Raw genomic sequence first — 21,887 nt, 5'->3', positions numbered from 1 at the left:
TATTCTGGCCTTAAGAAGTCTATGGACTGTATAGACCATGGGGTCGCAAAGAGTCAGACACGACTGAGCGACTTTCATGATAATCATAACAATATTTCTAAGTTATATTCTAGGGCACTGGGTCATGATGATAACAAGGGAACCACTGACCTTCAATGGGATGGAAAGTTTGGAGAGTTTACTTTTGATTCTGACGAGCAACGAATTGACAATCACTTTGTGAAAATTATTCCACTTGACTTCCTGTGCTGCACATTTTGCCTTGTCATGGAACAGATTGTGTGTATGTTGTCTTTCTGTTAAGACCATCTGACCTTGGAAATGAGATGAAAACACACTAGACCAAGTGAGAAACTATTTAATACACAATTTCCTCTCTATTGGTGCTTCACAAATTTTAATGAAAAAATAAATATTTAAGATGGAAAAGTATGGTTAACAAATGTTTCAACAGCTGCCTTTAAATGAGACTTTACCCCAGTGATGAAATTCAGGAAGTGATCTTAAAATTGGAAAATGCTGTATCACCTGGTTGGTATCTAGTCCAAAATACCTTAAGGGAGTTGGAATCTAGGTAGAAACAGGTATAAGTCACTAGATATATAATATGAGTTTACTATCAAAATATTCACAAAATGAAAAGAGAGTGAAAGTGGAGTCTCTCAGTTGTGTCTAACTCTTTGCGACCCCATTGACTGTAGCCTGTGAGGTTACTCCGTCCATGGGATTTTCCAGGCCAGAACATTGGAGTGGGTTGCCATTCTCTTCTCCAGGGGATCTTTCTGACCCAGGGATCGAACCCAGGTCTCCTCTCCTGCATTGCGGGCAGATTCTTCAGTGTCTGAGCCACCAGGGAAGCCCCACAAAATGAAAGCTACAGAAAAACACTGGACTTCTTTCCACCCAGTATTGTGATGTCTCTAGCCATCCTTGGCCAATCTCACTTTAACAATTGTTTTACTTTGGAGATGAATATCCCCAATCTACAAAGTGAGAAAAATTGAGAGATCATTTGTATGAGACTTCCCAATAAAGTTCGGGCCAAGGTCACAGCCACAGAGCAAGATGTGTGAAGGAAGTACATATTTACAATGACGTCTGGTTTCATTCTCACTGTTCTCAGTAATTTGGCATTCTAAGGTCAGAGGAGGCCTCCTTTCTCGCAAGCTGGTCACTTAGGTGTCTCTGATACAGTTGTATCAGGGAGAAATGGCATGGCAGGTCACTCTAGCATGGCTTGGGAAAGTGACAGGCCTAGGGTAAGAATCACAGACTTGAGTACAGTATTGGATGGGCTCTTAATAAAGATCATTTAGCTCAGTTGTCTGTGCAGTAGTTCTGGGAAATTGTGAAACATTTATAAGTGTCAGTTATTGTTTCCATTAAAAAAAAAGAAAGCATGTTGACTCATTTAGGGGTAATTACATGAAGTTTTTTCTACTACATGAAATAGAATAATGTCCAGAAAGAAGCAGTCACTGCTGTTTAGACTTGAAAATGTTACTATTTGGGAATATCCAAGACAACTTTCTAATCTTACAAACAGAAATTAGGAAGCTTTATCCCCAATTTTGACAAGCTACATACCTCTCAAATGTTGTGTGTTGCGTACTCTATCTCTCATCTGACAAATGACAGCAAGATTATGAGAATAAGTGACTTGCTCAATGTCATATAGTTTGGTAGCTAATGCGTAGAATTCGTATGATTTAGTTATTAAAGCCATTGGACAATTTATTCAAGAAAACCAAGGCTTTGAGATTAAGCCAATGTCATACTACTCTAAGCACAGAATAGATTAGTGGTAAGAATAAGAGACAGTCAACTGTGACAAAACAAAGTGGTTATTTCTCATCCTATATCTCCAACCAGGGTCTACAGGTTGGCCTGACAAGGCCCTAAAATTGTACAGTGAAATTTATGAAAGTATGTTTTTTTTTTTTCTTCTTCTGGGAAATGGCTTCATCCACCTCATCAGATTCTCAGTAGGCTGCCTGACAACACCTCCCTCCACTCCTTCACCCTACTCCCACTACCCTCTCAACTCCAGTTCAAAAAGAAAAGATCAGAGTGACTAGTTCTGTTCGAAAAGATGGTTCAGCCGTCTGATCAGGTAGGTAGGATTTCTATAATCAAGGCCACAGCTGAGTCAAACTGAAGAGGGACTGTAAAAGTTGTCACGGGGAAAGGAAGGCCAATCCTAGCGTCACTACCCTTTCCTACCCTGAATGGCGTCATCCTTGTGAAACTCAGTTAAAATGGACATGCCAAGCAGCTATGAGGAAAAACAGATAAAATGGATTTAAAATTTTTTCTGTTTTAAACAATGTTATCAAGAAAGTGAACAAATAAAAACCAACCCATAGAAGGTAAGAAAATATAAATCATATATATGACAATGGTCTCATATCCAAAAGATATAAAGAACTCTCATAATTAAACAACAGATAACAACCCAATTGTGAAAAGGAGCAAGAGATTTGTGCAAATAGACATTTCTTTAAAGAAGATATACAAGTGGTCGATATGCTCATGAAAAGATGGCCAACATCAACACAAATCAAAACTGTAAGGAGATTCTGTGTCATCCACAATAGGATGGTGATACCAAAAAAGATGGTTAAAAAGAAGTAGTATTGACTAAGTTATGGAGAAATAGGATTTCTCGTACATTGCTGACAGGAATGTAAAATGGTGCAGCCACTTTGCCAAACAGTTTGATTGTTCCTCACAAGGTAAACAAAGAATTATCATATGACCCAGCAACTTCACTCTTAGGTATATACCCAAGAGAAGTGAAACAGAGGTCCACATGAAAATGTGTACAGGAATGTTCGTAGAAGCACTACTTGTAGTAGCTAAAAAATAGCAGCAACTCAAATGTCTATCAACTGACAAAGTGATAAACGAAATGTGGTATATTCATGTAATAGAATATTATTCAGCTACAAAAAGGAAATACGAATACATGCAATAACAATGGGTGAATCTTGAAGACACTTTGCCATGTGAAAGAAACCAGATATCAAGGGTTACACATGAGATGCCTTTGATATGAAAAGCTCAGAATAGGCAAATCCTTGGAGACTGTAAGTAGAGGGGTGGTTATCTAGGGTTGGGGAGGGAGAGTTGGGGGATTCCTACTAATGGGCCTGGGTTTCTTTTCAGGGGGATGAAAATGTCCCACAATTGACTGTGGTGATGGCTGCACAATTTTGTGAATGACTGAAATTCTATTCTTTAAAAGGCTGAATTTTATAGTATGTGAATTATATTTCATAACATAAAAAAAGCTCAAAGGGAGAAACATTTAGAAGGGATGGCACTTTGGAGTTTGAATTCAAAGGTATTTTAATGAACTTTAGATATCACTAAGAACAGGTTTTTAAAGTAGACTCTGTGAAGCCTGTAAGATTGTTCAGAGTCCCCCAGAGAAGTGTGGGTGGGTAGGTGGCTAGTGGGCAGTGAAGAAGTACTGGTGGAGTGGAATATGGTAGCTTGGACTCTGGGCCCCCTATTTCTTGAATTCCTGCCCCCTCCATTTCATCCAGAACAATTTTATTCATTCCATATGCTGGCCTTCTTGGTGAGGTCTGAAGAATCGACAGCTAAAAACAGCCTTAATGAAACTATCCTTTTACAGATGAGGAGACTGAGTGAAGAAGCTGAGTGACTTCATCAGCTCTAGTCTGCAGCACCGCCCGGGCAAAAGAACCAGGGTATGGATGCCCATCTAACCTATGCCTTCCTCAGGAGGCTGGCCTGTGCACCTCAGCTCTTCTCCGTAACTCTTTTTGGATACTGAGCCTCCAGACCAGTGGTTCTCACAATGGGGTCCCCAGACCAGCCAGCAGCATCAGCATCACTAGGAAATCTGTCAAAAATACAAATTCTTGGACCACACCCCAGACCTATCGGAAACTCGTGCCGGGTGAGACCCAACAATCTGGGCTTTAAAAAGCTCTCTGGATGAGTCTGATAGGCACTGAGACCAAGAAATACTGCTCCAGAGAGTTCTCATGCAGTGAACAGAGCCAGCAAAGAGAACCCTGGCACCCTGCGTTTGACCGTAGTGCTTAGAGCATAGACCCCCGGAGCAAGGTGCCCTACAAGAAAACCCATCAGGAGCAGCAGCTAACAGGGATGGCTGAGGAGGCTGATCTGGAGGGGAAAGAAGGTTAGAGACAATCTTGCCAGGAAGAGAATACCACCAACCCACATTTAAAAATGGAAGGTGCTGAAAGAGAAAATAAATAACGAATAAGGAGCAAATATAATTTAGTAAAAATTCTGAGCATATAAGGCTGGTATCGAAAGATCTGATTTAGGAGCAATTTATGCCAATTGGCAACAACATGAGAGTTGCCAGAAATGTTTCTGAATTAATTCTAAATTGGTATATGAATATCTAGCTGGCTTAAGGCCATCGGAGAAAAATGATCATGATAGTCTTTAATCAAGCCCAAGTTGCTGTTTCTTTCTCCTTTACATTTTAAATACCACTTTGGGATTGGAAACTTAAGCAAAGGACTAAACTTTTGGTCAGGGAAGATTCACAATCCACTCAGTCTAAGGAAAATGAAAAGCCTGGGATTTCTTAGAAGTTCAAAGCCTGCTGTCTGGGGACTGGGTGGCAGGGTGATCTAATGCTATACATCCTGGAGGCTGTGTGATGCTAGGAAGAGCTCTCTTCTGCTGCCCAGATGCTCAGGTAATGAAATGCCCTTCCCATGTGAAAATGACTTGCATTCTGTCAAACACACCGGATGGAGATGCCAGCCCAACAAATAAGGTCATCAAGCTTGATCTGACTTAAAGGAACTTTATGGCCACCCCAAGCCCAGCCGAGAATCACTTCCAAGTGACTAGCGTAGTCATCAGCAAACGTCCTAGAAATTTACTTAACAAACAGACAGCAAACATTCATCTGTGGCTTAATCCACGTTACAGTGTATTTCTGAAACTAGCAGGCTAGAGTAGATGGAAAGAATTTGTGAAGTTTTCTTCTACATGATCAATGGAGGGGGGGGGATGAAATCTGTATTTTTTTTTTTTTTTACCTCTTGGCCCATTTCCATGCTGCAAAGTTTTGTTGATTGAGCTTTGGCATCAACCATAACATTAAACATGGTGCATATTGACTGTGGGACTCGGAAATCTGTTGATCGACTGGTTTTTTGCAGCTTAACTTCAAATGCAATCCTGGTTCTATTAAAACAAAGTAGGAAAAGACCGATTCAGCATTCAGATGGCAGCAGGTGGAGGAGACATTTTCTGAGAGGTCAGTGAAAAAGAAAATTGAAGGCTGTAATCAGTTTCAATTGACAATGACTTCACATGTGTTCTTTTAAAAATGACTTTCCCAGCTAAGGAAGCCTATTCACAGAGACAGTCATGTAAACCCTTCCTTTCTCCGCAGCACATGGAACACCTGTAGCTCGGCTATTTCTGTCTATCGTTTACATGCTATGGAGAACCCTAATTGCGGAAGAATGAATGAATGAACAAAAGCTCAATTACAGCATTATAGCATATATAAGTTCGCTCACATTTGCACCTGACTACCTTGAAATACTTCATTAAAAAACAACCCCCACCCCCAAAAGCAGTTTCTAATGTTAAAAAATCTCATGGTGGGAAATATCTTAAATGACATTATTTTTTCCCCCTTTCTGGTCGTGAAAGAGAGAGACATAAAAAAAAAAATTCAACAAGTTTATTATATTGCTCTAAAGACTAAAAATATAGGGTAGTTACCTTTGGGGAGGAGACTGAAATTAGGAGGAGTAGTCCTGGAGAGTGCTTCTACTATTTTTTTTTGACTGTTGCTGGGTTTTTGCAATGTTAAAGTATTGCTTTGCAATAAGATTATATTATTTTTACAAGTGAAAGCATCATGATATACTTACCATTTCAAGAAGTACACAACGGTGGAAACTTAAAGTGACTTAATTTTGACATAGGTCAAATTATGATCCCATCAATGTGCTAACTGCCCACAGGAAAAACCTAGTCTGATATGAGCAGGTGGTAATACAGGGCTGAGATGTGATCCTTGATATCAGCATTGTAAAGGGGACCAGTTAAGATTTTAAGAGGTTTCAGAGAAGTGGGTCAATGTCACGACATGTCTTTTAAAAAAAGCACCTGGTTAGTAAGTGGCTTTAATAAAGCTCCTTCCGTCTGGTGCATATTTTGAGCATTGTTCACGGTCAGGTTCTGGAGATCACGCAGTCACCAGGAGAGCACTGCTTTAAGAGGTATTTGTAGCAGTTTTCTAACAGTGCATAGGGAGGACCACACAGCTAGTTAGCTCAGGAAAGGATGCCAGCTTGCTAACACACCCTGGGTGCATGTAGGGAAGCCAAGTATAATTTCTAAGGTTGGAAGCCCAGTTCTTAAGGGAAAAAAAAAAACTAAAAGGGAAAAAAAAAACCCTTAAAACACTCCTATATATTATATGATCATGTTAAAGATAAATGTATCTTGGCTCCCAAAGACTCGGTGCACTGAAGAAGCTTTCTAATCATGATGATCATTTGAAGCTACGTTGAAAATACATTGCTTTCTGGTTTTGTGAAAAGGGGGCCTGATGCGGACTGACTTGGACAGGTCCCTGTGCTGATCTTCTGAGGTTTGTGTGCCAGTTCTGGCCCCAATTTGAGAAATGGAAATGCTAAATCACTCCCTTACAATGAGGTAATCGTCTTCTGTTTTCACAGGAGAGCTGTTCAGAGCCCTTGGAGTGTGTGGCTGTGAAAAAAGGAAGCTGAATGCAAAATTAATATGACTAAGAGGGCTCCATGGGATGGAAAAGCCAAGGTCAGTTAATACATTGCCTCTCAGAGGGTGGTTAGGGTGCCTTATTTTGTGTGGATCTCACATAAAGGAGACCAGAGGCTCCATCAAATGTATGATTTCGATTGGTGAGAAACTTGGAAATAAGTGCCTGATTGACTTTCAGGCACTGCGCATTTACACCTATGCAATAATGTTCTTGTCCTTCTAGAACAAGACCCTTTTATTCTTTCCCAAAGAGGAAAGCTAATGTTATAGGCTCTACTCATGTGCATTCTATGTCTTACAACATCCAAGGCCTTCTTCACTTTTTAACTTCTGAATCTGGAGGTCTGGGGATGGTATTTGCCACTATGCTTGCCCAGATCTGCTTTTGTTGGGGCCTCAGTTGAAAGGGACCTCGGGAAATTTACATGTCCAGTTCAGGTACATGTGAAGCTGACCAACTTCTGTTCACAAAAGGTTACCTAACAGCTGCTATGTGTCAGGCATGAGGAGGGGACCTGAGGAGGGTGAGGGGCTCAGAACGAACAAGACACACTTCCTGCTTTTCAGCAGCCCACAGTCTCGGAGGTGGATGAACCATAAAGATGTGTGGTAAGGGGAATTCCCTGGCCGTCCAGTGGTTAGGACTCCGAACTTTCACAGCAGAGGGCGTGGCAGGTTCAATCCCTGGTTGGGGAACTAAGATCCCGTTAGCCAAGCCACGTGGTGAGGGAGGAAATAGAGTCACTATCTACCTTTCACATCCCTGTGTCTTCCCTTTTCCTTCCAGCATCTCCCTATTTCTTACTCTGTACTTAGAAGTCTGGCTTCTCAGAAAAGGGCAAACAAGTCTTTGTGTACAATTGTGTGCACAGACCAGAAGCTAGTAAGGCTTCATTCTAGTGCACTGTAGCCACTAGTTATAGATCAAGGGAGAACTTTTCAGCACAGGGAGACCGCCATGCAAGGAGTTTTTGGTGGGATGGTATGGCTTTAGGGAAAGATTTGCTTTTCCTAGAAATGAGCATGTAGGAAATGGTGGAAATCAAAACCCTAAGGAAAGATTTTGACCACTGGTTTGAGAAATAGGCTTGCCTTTGGTTCTACGATTGGGAAGAAAAGAGTAAAACACAAAACCTGAGTCCCTAGGACTTTAAGCTCTTAGAAGTGCCATCAGATACCTGCCCAGAGTCCTTGGTGCACACAGCCCCTTTCCCAATTCCTGCTGAGATGCTCCCAACCTGGGACTGTGCTGTTCTTTCGCCTTTTCGGCTTCCAGTTTTGATGCTATTCCTTCTCTTCTCTTCTTGCAAGATACAAGATACCAGATTCAGATCACTCTCAGCCAAACCCAGCCCCCATCACACACAACTGATCCATCAACTCAACTACACAACATCTGGAGATCCAGAGGAATCTGTGGTGTCTAGGAGACTGGGGGGTTTTGTGAGCGAGGAAAGATAATGAGACCACTATGAACTGGAAAAGGAAGTTGGATGTGTGTCTGGAGATAGACAGGGTGATGATAATGATGTCAAACCAAGGCAAATCTCCTCTATACCTCTGATATTCAGATATAGACACTCCATGAGGGAAGGGATGTGATCTCCCATCCTTCTTGGCATGCCAAGAACTCAGCACTGTGCCTGGCAGACAGGAGGAGCCCAAACAGTTTTTGTTGAGTGGATGTGTCCTGTCCTCATTTTCTTCTTATTTCTTGGGAAAGTCTACCTAGAAAGGACAAATGCAGCATTCCCACCTCAATCCCATAAGCCATGGTGACAAAATGGGCAATGTGTAGGAAACCAAAATGCACAATTAATGTCTCATGGCCCTTTGTTGTAATCTAGTTAGATTTTGGGCAAGATAACTCATGGTCAGCATGTGGTACGTACTCACAAAATGAACAGTGCTGTGGAGGTCTTGTCCACATCACTGGAAAGTCAAGAGATGCCTGCTCCCTGTGCTTAAAACAGTGGATTAGTAGGTTCTCCTCTTTCTCTCCAGCCAGCTATCCACCCACACATACACTCATACGTTTAACACACACATATTAACTAAACATTTCGTGCCAGACACTTATGGGTATTAAGGATACAGAGACAAGAAGGACCCTCTCCTCACAGAGCTGAATGAAAACATGGCCAGCCTTATTTTGTGCCCTCTTTTGTTGGGTTTGGCAAGATGTGGGAAGGTGAACAGAAGCTGCAATGTGGTCACCACTCCAGCTGACTATGACAAGCAGTCACCTGCTCCCAGACGCTCCAAATGACGGCTGACGCAGAGCCGCCACCCATCCCTTCCTGAGTCAGTCCACAGCGGGAACGGCGTGCAGAACCTGTCCAGCCACCTGTGCTCACCTTTTGACACAAGATTCGATCATGTCACTTGCCATCAGCTTCAGCCGTTGTTCCAGGTGCTTTCCAAACTCCTCTTCGGGCCAGTGCAAGTCCCGAATGAAGGTCTGCAGGGCATCGAGTTTCCAGAACAGATCTTCTGAAGTGCCTGATCCATTACTGGCAGGATAAAAATGAGAAAACAAGAGTCACCCACTGGCCGAGGGTTCTGCAAAAGCTGACACAAGAACAAGGGGGGGGGACTGGAAGGCTTAAGGCAAACAGTGGCTTCCACATACAAAACGACGCGTGTTGGCGGTGGAGGCAGGGGCAATCTCCACCGGCAGATCAGAGTTTTACCATACATGACTTAACAGGCTTTGTTCGGCCAATTACTCCAGACCCGTGAGAGTCTGAGGGCGTGTTGCCCCGTCACTCGAATGTATGGTAAAAATCAGCCTTCTTTCAATAACCACATTAACACATGTGATGATTCAGATGAAGGCCACGAACCAGGGGGAGAAGTAAGTCTCAACGGATAATAACTACATGGCAACATGCAGTTATTAGAATTCAGGGTTTCATGCATTTCCCCAGCTCCCCTCCAGAGCGGAGGCCTCTTGGAGACTGCACAAGACTTTCAGTTGTAAAAGGACAGTGCTAACAAAGTGGTGAGCGAGGACCCACTTTCTCCCTTGAAGAGCTGGAAGGAAATTAGGGTGACTCAAACCAAGCCGAGTACACCTGGATGCCTTGAATCCGAGATTCTTGCTCAGTTTGGTTATTATTCCAATTTTCATAGACCAGCCCATTGCATGGCAGCCCCAAGACAGGGTGGGTTGTGGGGGCAGGTGAGTGGACAAGGAATATTTGCAAAGCTTTAGGGCACAAAACCCGAGCTCCTGTACTGTTGCACCATCTTACCCAGTCCTCTGTACAGATGGAGAAACTGGTCTCGATTCCTTTCTGTACAATGATGTTTAAGAAACATTTACCCAGGGCAGCGACGGAAAGCCTGTGTACGGGAACTGCTCCACCTCCCACCCTCTCAACCTTCTCTGGCTGGCTTCCTCTTTTAAAACAATTCCATTGGGAGCTCTAAGGGGTGGCCATTCCCCACCCCCTTCCTCGCATACCACTAATGCTAACACGGCAATTTATAAAATGTCCAACATACCATGCATTACCACTTGTTCTGACATCGTCTATAGAAACAGATGAGAGTGGGTGTTTCTATTGTGACAGATGCCAGCTGCATTGAATTAATGCTTCAGAGAGAGAAATATAGCTAGTGCATAAGTGCATACACAGCTACTGCAGGGGGTGGGGGTGGGGGGCAGACTCCCAACATGCCGGGAGGGAGCCCACGGCCTGTACCAACAGGGTCACGTTCTCAAGGACAGACCAGTCTGAGGTCAGTACGTAGATGTATCTGACACGAAGGAGCAGGTAACATGGAAACACGTCCTTAAAATGAAAGGTGGCAAAGGAGGAAACTGAAATTATGAAAAGATATAGAATCAGGCATTTCCTGGTGGGTGACTGAGAATCTACGCCTTCTTTTCAGATACTGTGGTAGGCACTGTTCAAAAGTGGGGGAATGCATCGTCAAAGTTCAGCCTTCCCCCTATCCCGTCCTAGGCTTGGGAAAAAGAAACCCCAACTTTGTCTAGTCTAAACCCCGTTTTGGAACTGCATGGTTGTATGTTTTAAATCATTAAGTACATATGAATGCAATAATTGGTATTTATTACAACAACATTTTGACACCCATCTGGTTTCAGAGTTTCAAAAAATTCTTCTAGGGTTTTTTTTCTTTTTTCTTTGAAGAGCTTATTATTAAGTTTTGACATGAGGAAAAGAATATTTTCTTTTTATTTTTAAGATAAACTGTTAATGTTAAGGCAATAGCACCAAGATTATTTTGATTGCTGAGCAGTTACCAAAATGTGTTCCCACTCATGCCTTAATTAATTGAACGGAGACCATTATCTGCTTTATTACAATGTCTTGATTCATATCTTTTCAAAAACATGTCACAGAGCATGCACAGAAGGAGGTAAGGGAAGCTTTCAGATATTTATTTTTAAATTTTTAACAGATACTACCTAATCTAACTTTTCATATAGTCATCTTAGCATGAATATGATTTATGGTTTTTTTTTTATTAAGTTTTTGTTTTTTCCCCTCCCAGATACAAATTTTGGAGGTTTTAATTTGTCTTCAAAAGAAAATCAGACACATTGACCAGATGATTTCTTTGTGAACTTTTGAGCAAACATATGAGTTTTAAAAAAATGTTAGGCGGCTTTGGAGGAGCCAAGTAGAGCAGTCATTCTAAAGTTCTGTTCTCTACCTGGATTACTGCAGAAATAAAAACATGGAGGGCCATCTTGATGAATGTGATTCTGAGATTTCAAAACATCACTGCCAGTTTCAGATCATTTTTTATTCCTTTGATAATAACACTTCCCTTTGAAAATGTGCCAATTTATTCTTTCAAGAAAAAGCTTATCTGGCCTATAATTAGCTGTGGTCTAAGACAAGGATCAAAGGAGGGTACAGGATCACTAAACCTTCTTTCACTTATTAAATCATGCATGTGGTTCTAATTTAATTTTCCTGAGGGAGGATTTCGGGGTGCTGGATCTTCTTCTTGCTTAGGAAAGAAGGAGAGAAGATTCATTTCCTAGGCTAGAAGAAATGACTTCTCAACCTCTACCCTTCCAACTGCTGGCTTTAAAGGGGTGACCTGACCTCCATGGAAAAAGCCCATAAATTGCTGGCATTTGGATGAATACAGAGAAAGGCCCTACACTGAAACCACAGATGATATGCCCATCCCCAATTTAATGGCACTGTGTTCTCAGATTCAGAGATCTTCTTGCTACCTAGATCTCAACGCTCCAAACTGTATTATGACCTTGGAACGTACTTTAAATAACATTTACATTACTAAGGCTTGATCCATTCAGAAATTTTTGTTTAGCCCAGAACATACAGTTGCTATATTCTGCCATTTGCTGACACCAGAAATATGCTTTATGGTTTAAACATTATCTAGGAATTTTTTTATTAAAAACAAAAAAACCAAACCAGCTTCTAGATAGGTGTGCTTTTCTCTCTGATTTGGATCAAGCCAGAAATGACTGGCCAGCCCAGCAAAGAGGTTTCCTAGACTATTTTTGGGTGATTAATTTCTAAAGTCATGTCACCTGGATTAGAAAAAAAACAACAACAAAAAAGCAAAACATGGGAAGAAGCCTTTTGCAAAGGAATTCAGGAAGTGAAACACAGTTCTCAAACATTCAGTGGGCGTAAGACAAATTGTTAGTGCGGTATATATAGCCAACGTCTTACAAACACGCTGCATGCCAGAAATAAACAATATTGTCTCTGTATGATCAGCAAAATATGTCTAATTATCCATCTCCATCTCTGTTATATAGGATGTATAGAAATAAACAATACATATCCATGCCAAGATCACTTAAATTTAAATGAGATCTAATGTGAACTGAATACACACTCAGCATCATATATAGCAGCCATCCATGACGGTGCCGAAAAAGTAGGCATTTGTGGGATGCCTAGAGGGATGTTAACTGGTAGATTTGGTACTTTGGGAAGGTTCACATTGGGTAGGTTCACATTGGGTAGATTACTGGTTAAACTCCTGTGGAAGAAACAGACAGAAAGAAAAAATACCATCACAGTGACAATGCAGATGTGGCAGAAGCACACAACAGCTGTAAATAAACTGGCTAAGTCCACAGAAAGACAACAGTGAAAACTTAAGCAACACATTTCAGAAAGCAGCTTACGGATGGGGTGCTGTGGTGTGGCTCAGTTGTTCAGAGAGAAATGATAAAAATTAATGGGAAAAAAATTAACCACAGAGCGACTGAAAAGTGTGGACACTCATGGACACCTATATACAATGATGTTACACATGTTATTTCAATGCCTGTGTGAGGGGCTTTCAGTTTCCAGATCCACTGCTGTGAGGGTCTGGACCTGTCTCAGACAAAAAATTTTAAGTTGAGGGAATTCTTGGCCTTGCTGTGGCTAGGGTTGCAGTGAAGTAGCTGGGACTGATAGAAAGGGTAGAACACTTTGATTTTTTCACTCTTGTTTACGAGTTATTTTTGATGGAGGCACATTTTCTTAAGTCAGAGAGTAGGTACAAGATGGAGCAGGAAATTCACCCACTTGAACCCACACATAACGATAGTGGACAAAACCTGAATTCTTTCCAACCCCTACTTCTGAAGACAGTGTATGTGCAATGGGGCATCAGGGTAGATGGCAAAGATAAAGGAATTGTGTCAAGAGGAACGATTAGCTTTGTATAATTTTATAGAACACTTAAAGAAAATGGAGACCTCCCCTCCCAAACTAAGTCTAATTAATGCAGATAAATGCTTACACTCAAAAAAAAAAAAGGAAAAGAATCCCAAATTCAGCTCTTACAGTAAATTCTTTGACCACAAGAGGATTTAAAATGCGGTCTTCTGCTATAAGCAATTACTTCTGAAAGTGAGATAGAGACTGGAGGAAAGGATGACAGGGCCGTGTAGAGCGCTGGGGATATTCTGTTTCTTGATTTGTGTGATTGTCATTTGAATATTAATCAAGTTTTATATTTTCTGTAAAAAGTCAAAATTTAAGTTAAAAAGTAATAAACAGTTAAAAATTGTGACCTTGTATCAGGTTTTCTTTTTGAGCAAAGATTGATCAACTGAGGAGATGAAAGAGAGATGGATGGCTTTATGAGTAAAGAAAGGAAGTAAAACAAAATGAAAACTCCAAAGCGAATCAACCACATCTCTTTGGAGGGACTGTGTCATACACTGCTCAACCAGCTGGCATCGTGAGATTCTGTAGTGGCATTTCAAGGGTGTTCCATCCAGCCAAAGTCACTGGCACAGTGGAGCCCAGCCTAACTCTGCATCTGAGAGGAGCCTTCCTGTTTAAGTGGAGTTGACAGCATTTTGGCAAAGAAGTTGAGGTTTTCTTTTTGGATCTTGCAGAAGAAGAGTAAGTTTTGCCAAAGCAGCTCTGCCCCGGGCAAGCTGTATTTGACTAACACAGCTCTTGCAAAGGCTGGAGCTGCCTCTGGGCTTGCTGAGGGGGGCAAATCTCCTGATAGGTTTGAAATTTTGGACCCCTGAGATAATCTGGACATCTGTCTCCCTCTAGAAATGAGCTGGCCTTTCATAATGGGAATAGAGCCCTGGATGGTAGATGGAGGAACCTAGGATGCAAAATTGCCAGCCCGGCATTCTCTTCCTCAAGGGAAACAGGTGTCTCGAACGTTTGTCCTTAACACTTCACATTTGGGGAAAGCCAATTACACTTCTCTGCTTGGGACGAAGGGGCGCTCTCGTGGGAATGATCAAGAGCTTAGCTAAAGCTATAAAGTAGAAGGAAAATGGAACTCTGACTTCCATGTTTCTCTGTTTAACTGAGGAATCTGCCTTTGAATTCGGTCCCTGGTGGTTCTCATTCTTAAACACTGCTATGCAATAAAACCATTGGCGATTTCCACTGAGACATGTGTAAGCCTATATAAGCAAATGTGATCATTAAATGATACACACACTGAATATTGATCAAGGAATTAGAAGATCTTTCGAGATGGCAGCCTGGAAAGTTAAAATGTCAATTCTGAGCAAATTAAAAGTAGCTAGGAATGAATAACATACAAATATATGCAACAGCAACTCAATTTAAACACATTAGCGGAGGGTGGGCACACAAATTAGAAATGAGTTTTGTTTTAAACATGAAATTTTTTTAAAATACTTAATCAAAACATATTGTATTGGCAAAATATGACATTTGGCCAGACTGCTGTCCTGGACTCATAGAAACATTTTCGTTCTGTGACATATCCTTGTGATCTAGTTTTAAAAGGCTGAAGAAACATGCTTGACATTTCTGATTTTAGCAAAATAACATAGTGTATTACTAATGTTATTGATAATTCATTTGGATATTAATAACATATTAATCATCTAAGAGTCAATTTCAAGCATTATATGTGACTCATATATATGTGAAAGGGGGAATTTTCCTGTAGCACTCAGGTCTACAGAGTGGTAGACTGCAGTGGCTGATGGATATGACAAATTATAACTTTAGAGGGCTGTTTAGCAACTGCATAGAAACAAGTCCAGCATACTTCTCTGTAAAAATCATAATTGGGTATCTCTGGATAGTGTAAGAAGTGTAAATTGCAATCGTAACAACAGATACATGTTAAAAATTAAGACTCATTCATTTTGGGTACTGCTGAATGAGTTTGGGGACCTTTTCATTTTGGGGACCTTTTTCAGGGTAGCTCCCATTCATGTCAAAGGACTCATCCCTGGAGCACTAGATTAAAATACTCTCAGTTGCTCTCTCTCACAAAAGGATGAAAATTACAAATGTGTGCACATCTCATCATGTCTATGGATGATAGAGTCATTCCCTACGTCCAGGATTAATTTTGGGGCTTTCCTGGTGGCTCAGATGGTAAAGAATCTGTCTGCAATGCAGGAGGCCTGGGTTCGATCCCTCGGTTGAGAAAATCCCCTAGAAAAGGGCATGGCAACCCACTCCAGTATTCTTGCCTGGGGAATCCCATGGACAGAGGAGCCAGGTGGGTTATAGCCCACGGGGTCGCAAAGAGTTGGACACAACTGAGTGACTAGCACACTTATGTCTTGGGCAGAGAGGGTATTGTTGGGTCTTCTCTCAAAGTCTTCTGCTTTAGATTTCTGGATGGGGTTAGATTTAGGACACACAAAGCCTTCCATTGTATCAACTGTTTGTTGCCTGGATACATGTAGTATATCTTGTCTTGTCTGTGTGCTCTGAAGACTAAAACTTCTTTCCTGGTGTATCCTTAGGTCTAATCCCTACTTTGGTCCATGGGGCACTCTTGGATATCTTTCTAGAGTTTAGAGGGGGTGTTTCTCAACTTTTTGTTTACTATCACCACCCGTGTTCCCCATAAAAGTCATTTTTCTTGTGTGCATGTTGCTCAGACCCAACCAGATTGAAACCTCCATTCAGGGGAATGTATCTTTTTTTTTTCAATTTCTTTTCCCCATAGTTCTCCTGTGGTACGCGTAACAGTTTTCAGCCTGTAAAGGTTTCTTAATATATACCAGCTAATCAATACATGCTTACTGAACACCTGCCCTAGGTCCTGTCTGAGGGGTTAGGAAGGCACTGCTGATTAAATGTGTATATGGAATGAATATGGAAAATCAGATTTTCTAGAATGTCACTGTTAGAAAGTCTTGGGTATTCAAAGTTCCTGTTTTACAAAGGAGGACACTGAGGCTCAAGAAGGTCATTGGATTTCCCCAAGGTCACTCAGCAAGTTACTAGCAGAGTTAAAGAGTTCTTCCTCTTAGTCTAATATTTGTCTATTTCATACCAGGACACCTGCATATTGCTATGGTATCTTTGGCCTGACATTTTATTAAGATATTGACATCTTTAATAATCTGGGAAAAGACAATATTTTAATATTTTTCACATGTCTATCTCAGGCAGAGAGACAGCGTGAGCATTTTGAGAAATGAGAAACCCAGTTTTTCCAGTGTGCATGTATCAAGAAGCAGTGTTTAGTTCTACAATTCAGAACCATCCTGACCTGAAAGGGGCAACTGTGAAGCGTGGATTCCTTGTGCTGGGAAGTGAGACTGGAGATGATCTGTCAGCACAAGAGTAGTGCAGGGGGCTTTCTGCAAGCTTTAGATTAGACACTTGCTAAGCTTTCTTCCACATGGGGCAGGATGACATGACTAGCAACAAATCAACTCTTAAAAGCTGGTAGAATGCAGTCCATCTGCTAGGACCAGAAGCTCATACTCAGGGCCACTGGAAGGGTTCTGAACAACCTGCCCAGCTGTGGGTGGCGGCCCTATGACGTATCCTGATGGAAACCCCTGACAGGGCCATGGGCTCCAGCCCGGGCTTGCCCTCGAGAGGCTGACTGACTTCAGCTGTGGTGAGAAGCTATGGGATGACATTTTCCACCAAAGCCTGGAGATTCAAATCATGACCACCATCTGGTTTAATGGAAACAGAGATGCAGCTCCCCTTTTCTCTTCTTGCAGAGATGGAAGCTCACCTTTCTAGAGAAAGGCAGCAATAAGGACCCGGTCATTTCACCCTTTCTATCAAATGACTTCAGTTGTATGAAACCTTAATGATGATGCTCTATTTTCTTTTACAGGACCATATTTTGAAGGAAGAAAATCTGAAGGATAAAGAATATTTAAACTCCTTTCTTAGGAACTTTGATATATTGGTAGCATTTCCTTGTCAGAGTTCTGTTTTGCTTTAACATTTTAAATATTTTGTTAACTCTTGAACAATGTGGGGCTTTAGAAGCACTGACTCCTGTGCAGTTAAAAATTCACATATAAGTTTATACTTAGCCCTTGTACCCATGGTTCCCCCTTATCCTCAGTTCCATTTCTGTGGATTCAACCAACCTCTGTGTAGAACTGTCATATTTACTACCAGAAAAAAACCCCTGTATTAGCGGACCTGTGCCATTCAAACCCATGCTGTTCAAGAGTCAACTGGACCAGTTTTTCCTGAAGTAGGTTTTACAATGCATTTCTCAGTCATTTTATGTAAATCAGGTGCTGTAACGATGACTTTTGAAAAGTAGAACAGAACTATTTGAGTTTAAGAACTGTTCGGGAGAAAGGCTGTGGTGTTTGTTTCTGCGTGTATGTGTGTGTGCCGCAGGACCATGTCACACAATTAGAGACGACTGAGCAAACCACCCAAGTCAACTTCTTATTTCTGAGCACCCTGGTGAGAGCCACTCCAAAAGGATCATTCTTTATCTGAGCAAAGAAAGGGACCTCTGCGTCTTTATCAACCCTCTATCTAGAGGTCAGACAGAAGCTCATGGTTTCCTCTTACATGGTAAGAAGCAGAGCGATTTATTCCTTCTGATCACACTGGTGCGCTCTCAATTTTGTATTCCCTTTTATACACTTTACATATGCCAGCCATTCTGCAAATCTATTCCACGGTATCCACATTCTGTTTACAAATCAGCTAATAAAATGTAGGTGATTTCAGACAATTTAAATTTAGCATATGTATTAGCTGGCATTTTCCAATACCTCTACTTACTCTGAAAACCATGTATTTAGTATGAATTAAAACTATTTAGTATGAATTAAATAAACCGCAGTCATATTCATGAGCCCACTCACAGCACAGTTTAGGAGAGAAAAAAGCTACTTAAGAAAAAAACACATCCCTATAAACTATTTTTAGGTTATTACTCACAAATGATCAACTCTTTGCTAATTTTCAGATCTTTAAATTACTAATCTGAGAGTTCATATTTTATTTATTTCTACCCCTTAAAAACACCATGTGAGAACATTCCCAGACCAAGACTTCCACCCATTTCCAATTGTGAAAATGATTCTGAGTCTACTTTTACTTCTGACTGATTACGTATATGTTATGGTGCAGAAGGTTTCTGAAGAATTTAACAGGTTAAAAATGACTTCAGGGACGTGATTACAGAGCTTCAGGACAAATCTCACATACTGAGTAGAGACGTTTTTAAAACTTAAGTTTTACAGATGAGAAGACACTTACAGAGGTTCAAGCCCTTGCCTTCTGGCTACTAACTGGAGAGCAAGGCCCCTGACTCTAGGGCCCTTTAAGAAACAGGAACATCCGGAAGCCCATCACTTCCTCCCATGCGTGCTGATGGTAGTAGCCTTCACCATTTAAACCCAAGTAAGTAAATGCTATTTCAAGACCACTGCTATTTTCAAAATGTGAGTATTACTCATTTTAACCTTTTCTTTTTTCACAATCGTTCTGCACAGGACAACTGTCTTCATTCGAGTGAGCATTTAAAAAAGTACACTTGTTCACGCTTTATCATCAAAGGTCCCGTTTCTATTCTCATGAGTTGAAAGTCAGCAGGGTTGTATTAAGAAACTGTTGTAAACCTGAGAATTATAAGCAAAAATTTATATATATATATATATATTGGTACTTGCAAATGAAGAGCTACTGCCTATTAACCTGCTCAGTAGGTTAGAAGTTAAGAGACTCAATTAGGCTCAGAAGTCAAGAGACTTCTTATGTGGCTCAGATGTGGAAAGGGGGGGGGGTGGGTTGAAAAACCTATTTTGCATTGATTCTTTTATGAGTCAGAATCTGATCCAGTGTAATATCAGAAAACCACTGAAACACAGGGTGCAAGTCAAGGCTTCCAAGTTGAGAGAAGGCTCCTGAACATCTGCTCTGGAGCGCCTGACAGGGTGTGGTACACACCCTCCTTCACTTTGCGCTGGTTGCCACATCCCACAGATGTAAAGGACCAAAAGAACAAAATGGTTTGCCTACAGAAAAAAAAAAAAAAAGAGAGAGAGAGAGAATCTAACAGAGCAAAGCTCTTATCAGGCTTTACTGGAGCTTTTCTAAGCCTATCAGAAAATTCTCTCCCTCAAGAAGTTCTTCACTTCTCCAGAAACGCGGTGGGGGGAGGGTCTGACAGACTGACCCCCCGGCAGCCTTCAGTGACAGCCCCGTTTCCTCGCCGGGGAATGGAGGCGGCCCTGAATCTGCTGCCCGTTTCTGACAGGGTCTGTCTGCCAGGCAGCCGTGGAAACTGTCAAAATCACAACCTAAGGGTTTCCTGTGCTTGGTCCTACAGGATAAATATCCTGCTGGGAAAATAAGCAATAATTCATAAAGTTCTAGATTAAGCACAGGCAAACAAGTTTTGGTATTACTGTACTCTCCGAGTTTTGAAATACTCCTTGGAGGCTATCCAGGAGACAAGGGCGTTGGGTAGATGAGGGGGGTATGCAGAGTTTCCTAAACGTATTTGGCCACAAAGACCTTTTCTTGAGGAGCACCTCAAAAGCCTAGGCCAAGAAATGACAAACTGGCTCACAGGCCAGTTTCCTGCTTTTGTAAATAAAGTCATAGGGGAATACAGCTACACTTGTTCATTTACCTATTGTCTGTTGCTGCTTTAGGGCTACTGTAGAGTGGAGAGCTGATACAGATTGTGTGGCTTGAAAAGCCTAAATATTTACTATCTGGTCTTTCACGAAAAAGATTCCTGACTCCTTGTCTAGATTCCTATGGAATCCACTTTGGGAAATGTCAATTCCTAGGGGTAAAACCACTAAAGAAAGATACACAGTACAAATATTATAGGCAGGTTTATATCCCATATTGCTTATCTATCTTGTGCAATAAAATGAAGATTTCATTTCATGAAACATTTCTCAACCTCTTCCCCGCTCCCCTCCTTGGACAAGGAGGGTATGAGCATCATAGTTGTGAGTAATGTGTTTGCTCGCCGTCCATGTAAACAATGGAACACCATAAGACACCATTAATCCATTTCTGTATGACTCTCCAGCCATTTGCACCCAAACTCCGATAGTATCAAAAGAGGTTTCCTTACTTGACTGGTTCCCATGACTCCCGCTCAAAGCCCCTGTGAATGGATTGTGCAATTGAGGACTCCATCAAATCCACATATCTAACCACAAGTGGGGCAAACAGGTCTTGCAGGTGTCTGTGAAATTTTCCATTGCACAAATTATCTAGAACAGATAAGCAAAAGCTCAGTAAGAATCCACGGTAGCTTTATCAGCATACAACATTGACACAGAGAGGACTGTTTTCTCTTTTAAATATACTGCTTCTTAAAAAGCCAAAAAGGAGGAGGAAGAGGACGAAGATGAGGAGGAGGAGGATGGGAAGAAGGAGGAGAAAAAGCAAAGCAAAAGGTACATGAATGGCATCATGCTTCAATCTGCGTGGAAGGATAATGGAATTCAAAAACCTTTTACTCGTTTGTGTCACTCTCCAGAAAAGGGAATAAAAGAATGCCCCCTTAAAGAACAACAAAAGCAAAAAGTGGTACTTTTTTTTTCCATTAGGTTTTCTTTATACCTGCTCCCTTTTCCTCCTTATGCTACCAGGAAGAAAGAATTCTGTATCCCTTCTTTCCTTCATCATTCTCTCTGAGGAGGACGGTCTATTTCATGGCTATGTGGTGCTCTAAGACACTCTGAAACACTTAGGTGCTACTTAGACTGAAATTGTTTTTCATCTAGGAAGCATCTTTTGATTAAAAATTCAAAATGTGTAGAGCTGAAGTTAATTAGCTTGTTCAAGAGCAAATAAAACACACGGGCATGGGCACCCCTTTCTCACTGAGCTTGGGTTTTTCTGCCTAGTGAAGAGAGGGCTTCCTGCAACATGATGCTTGTTGGAAGAAAGGGAATTTTATCAGCTGTAACCTATTTTTTTTTTCTTTAAAGTAACCATAAAACTCGGAAGAACTGTGTCCAACGTGTAGCCTGCCTGGGATAAATACATTTGGGTCATCAGTTATCTGCACACTACTTAAGAAAGTCAAAGAGTCAAAGATGATACATACAATCAGTCCGGAGAAAATCATTCAGCAGCTGAAACAGTGGGAAGCTGTCCCACGTGTCTGGGGGCTGCACTTCCAACGCCGCATCCATGTCCACTGCAAAGAGTGACAGGAACGTCTCGGCATGTTCCACCATCAAGTCTGACCACCACGCGAAGGCCTTTGAGATGTGGCAGAAAAACAACAGATAAAGAGGTGATGAGCTTTTTGTCTCTGACCTAAGATGTGAAGTCAAGCCCTGGATGTTAAAGACTGATTGTGCATCCAGCAGGGTTTGGTAATTTTATTGTAAAGAGAACAGCACTTTGGGA

General features: G+C 41.4%; 1 protein-coding gene across 11 annotated transcripts in view; it reads right to left on the bottom strand.

Moving 5' to 3' along the window:
- Window positions 1–21,887, bottom strand: part of CADPS (calcium dependent secretion activator) — a 473,148-nt gene that overhangs the window by 72,595 nt on the left and 378,666 nt on the right. For 6 of the 11 annotated variants that reach the window (XM_043886632.1, XM_043886633.1, XM_043886634.1 and 3 more), the window contains 5 exons: window positions 21,580–21,736; window positions 20,596–20,737; window positions 12,649–12,795; window positions 9,144–9,299; window positions 5,061–5,208 (listed from right to left, as the gene is read on the bottom strand). In XM_043886632.1, coding sequence (XP_043742567.1) covers window positions 5,061–5,208; window positions 9,144–9,299; window positions 12,649–12,795; window positions 20,596–20,737; window positions 21,580–21,736 — 750 coding nt within the window. The remainder of the gene's footprint in view (window positions 1–5,060; window positions 5,209–9,143; window positions 9,300–12,648; window positions 12,796–20,595; window positions 20,738–21,579; window positions 21,737–21,887) is intronic. The other 5 variants (XM_043886637.1, XM_043886641.1, XM_043886639.1 and 2 more) reach the window with 1 other exon arrangement.

Source organism: Cervus elaphus, chromosome 24 (genome assembly GCF_910594005.1).
Source record: "Cervus elaphus chromosome 24, mCerEla1.1, whole genome shotgun sequence".
Lineage (NCBI taxonomy): Eukaryota > Metazoa > Chordata > Mammalia > Artiodactyla > Cervidae > Cervus > Cervus elaphus.
Note: the sequence above shows the minus strand (reverse complement) of the source record. Positions and strands in the feature narration are given on the sequence as shown.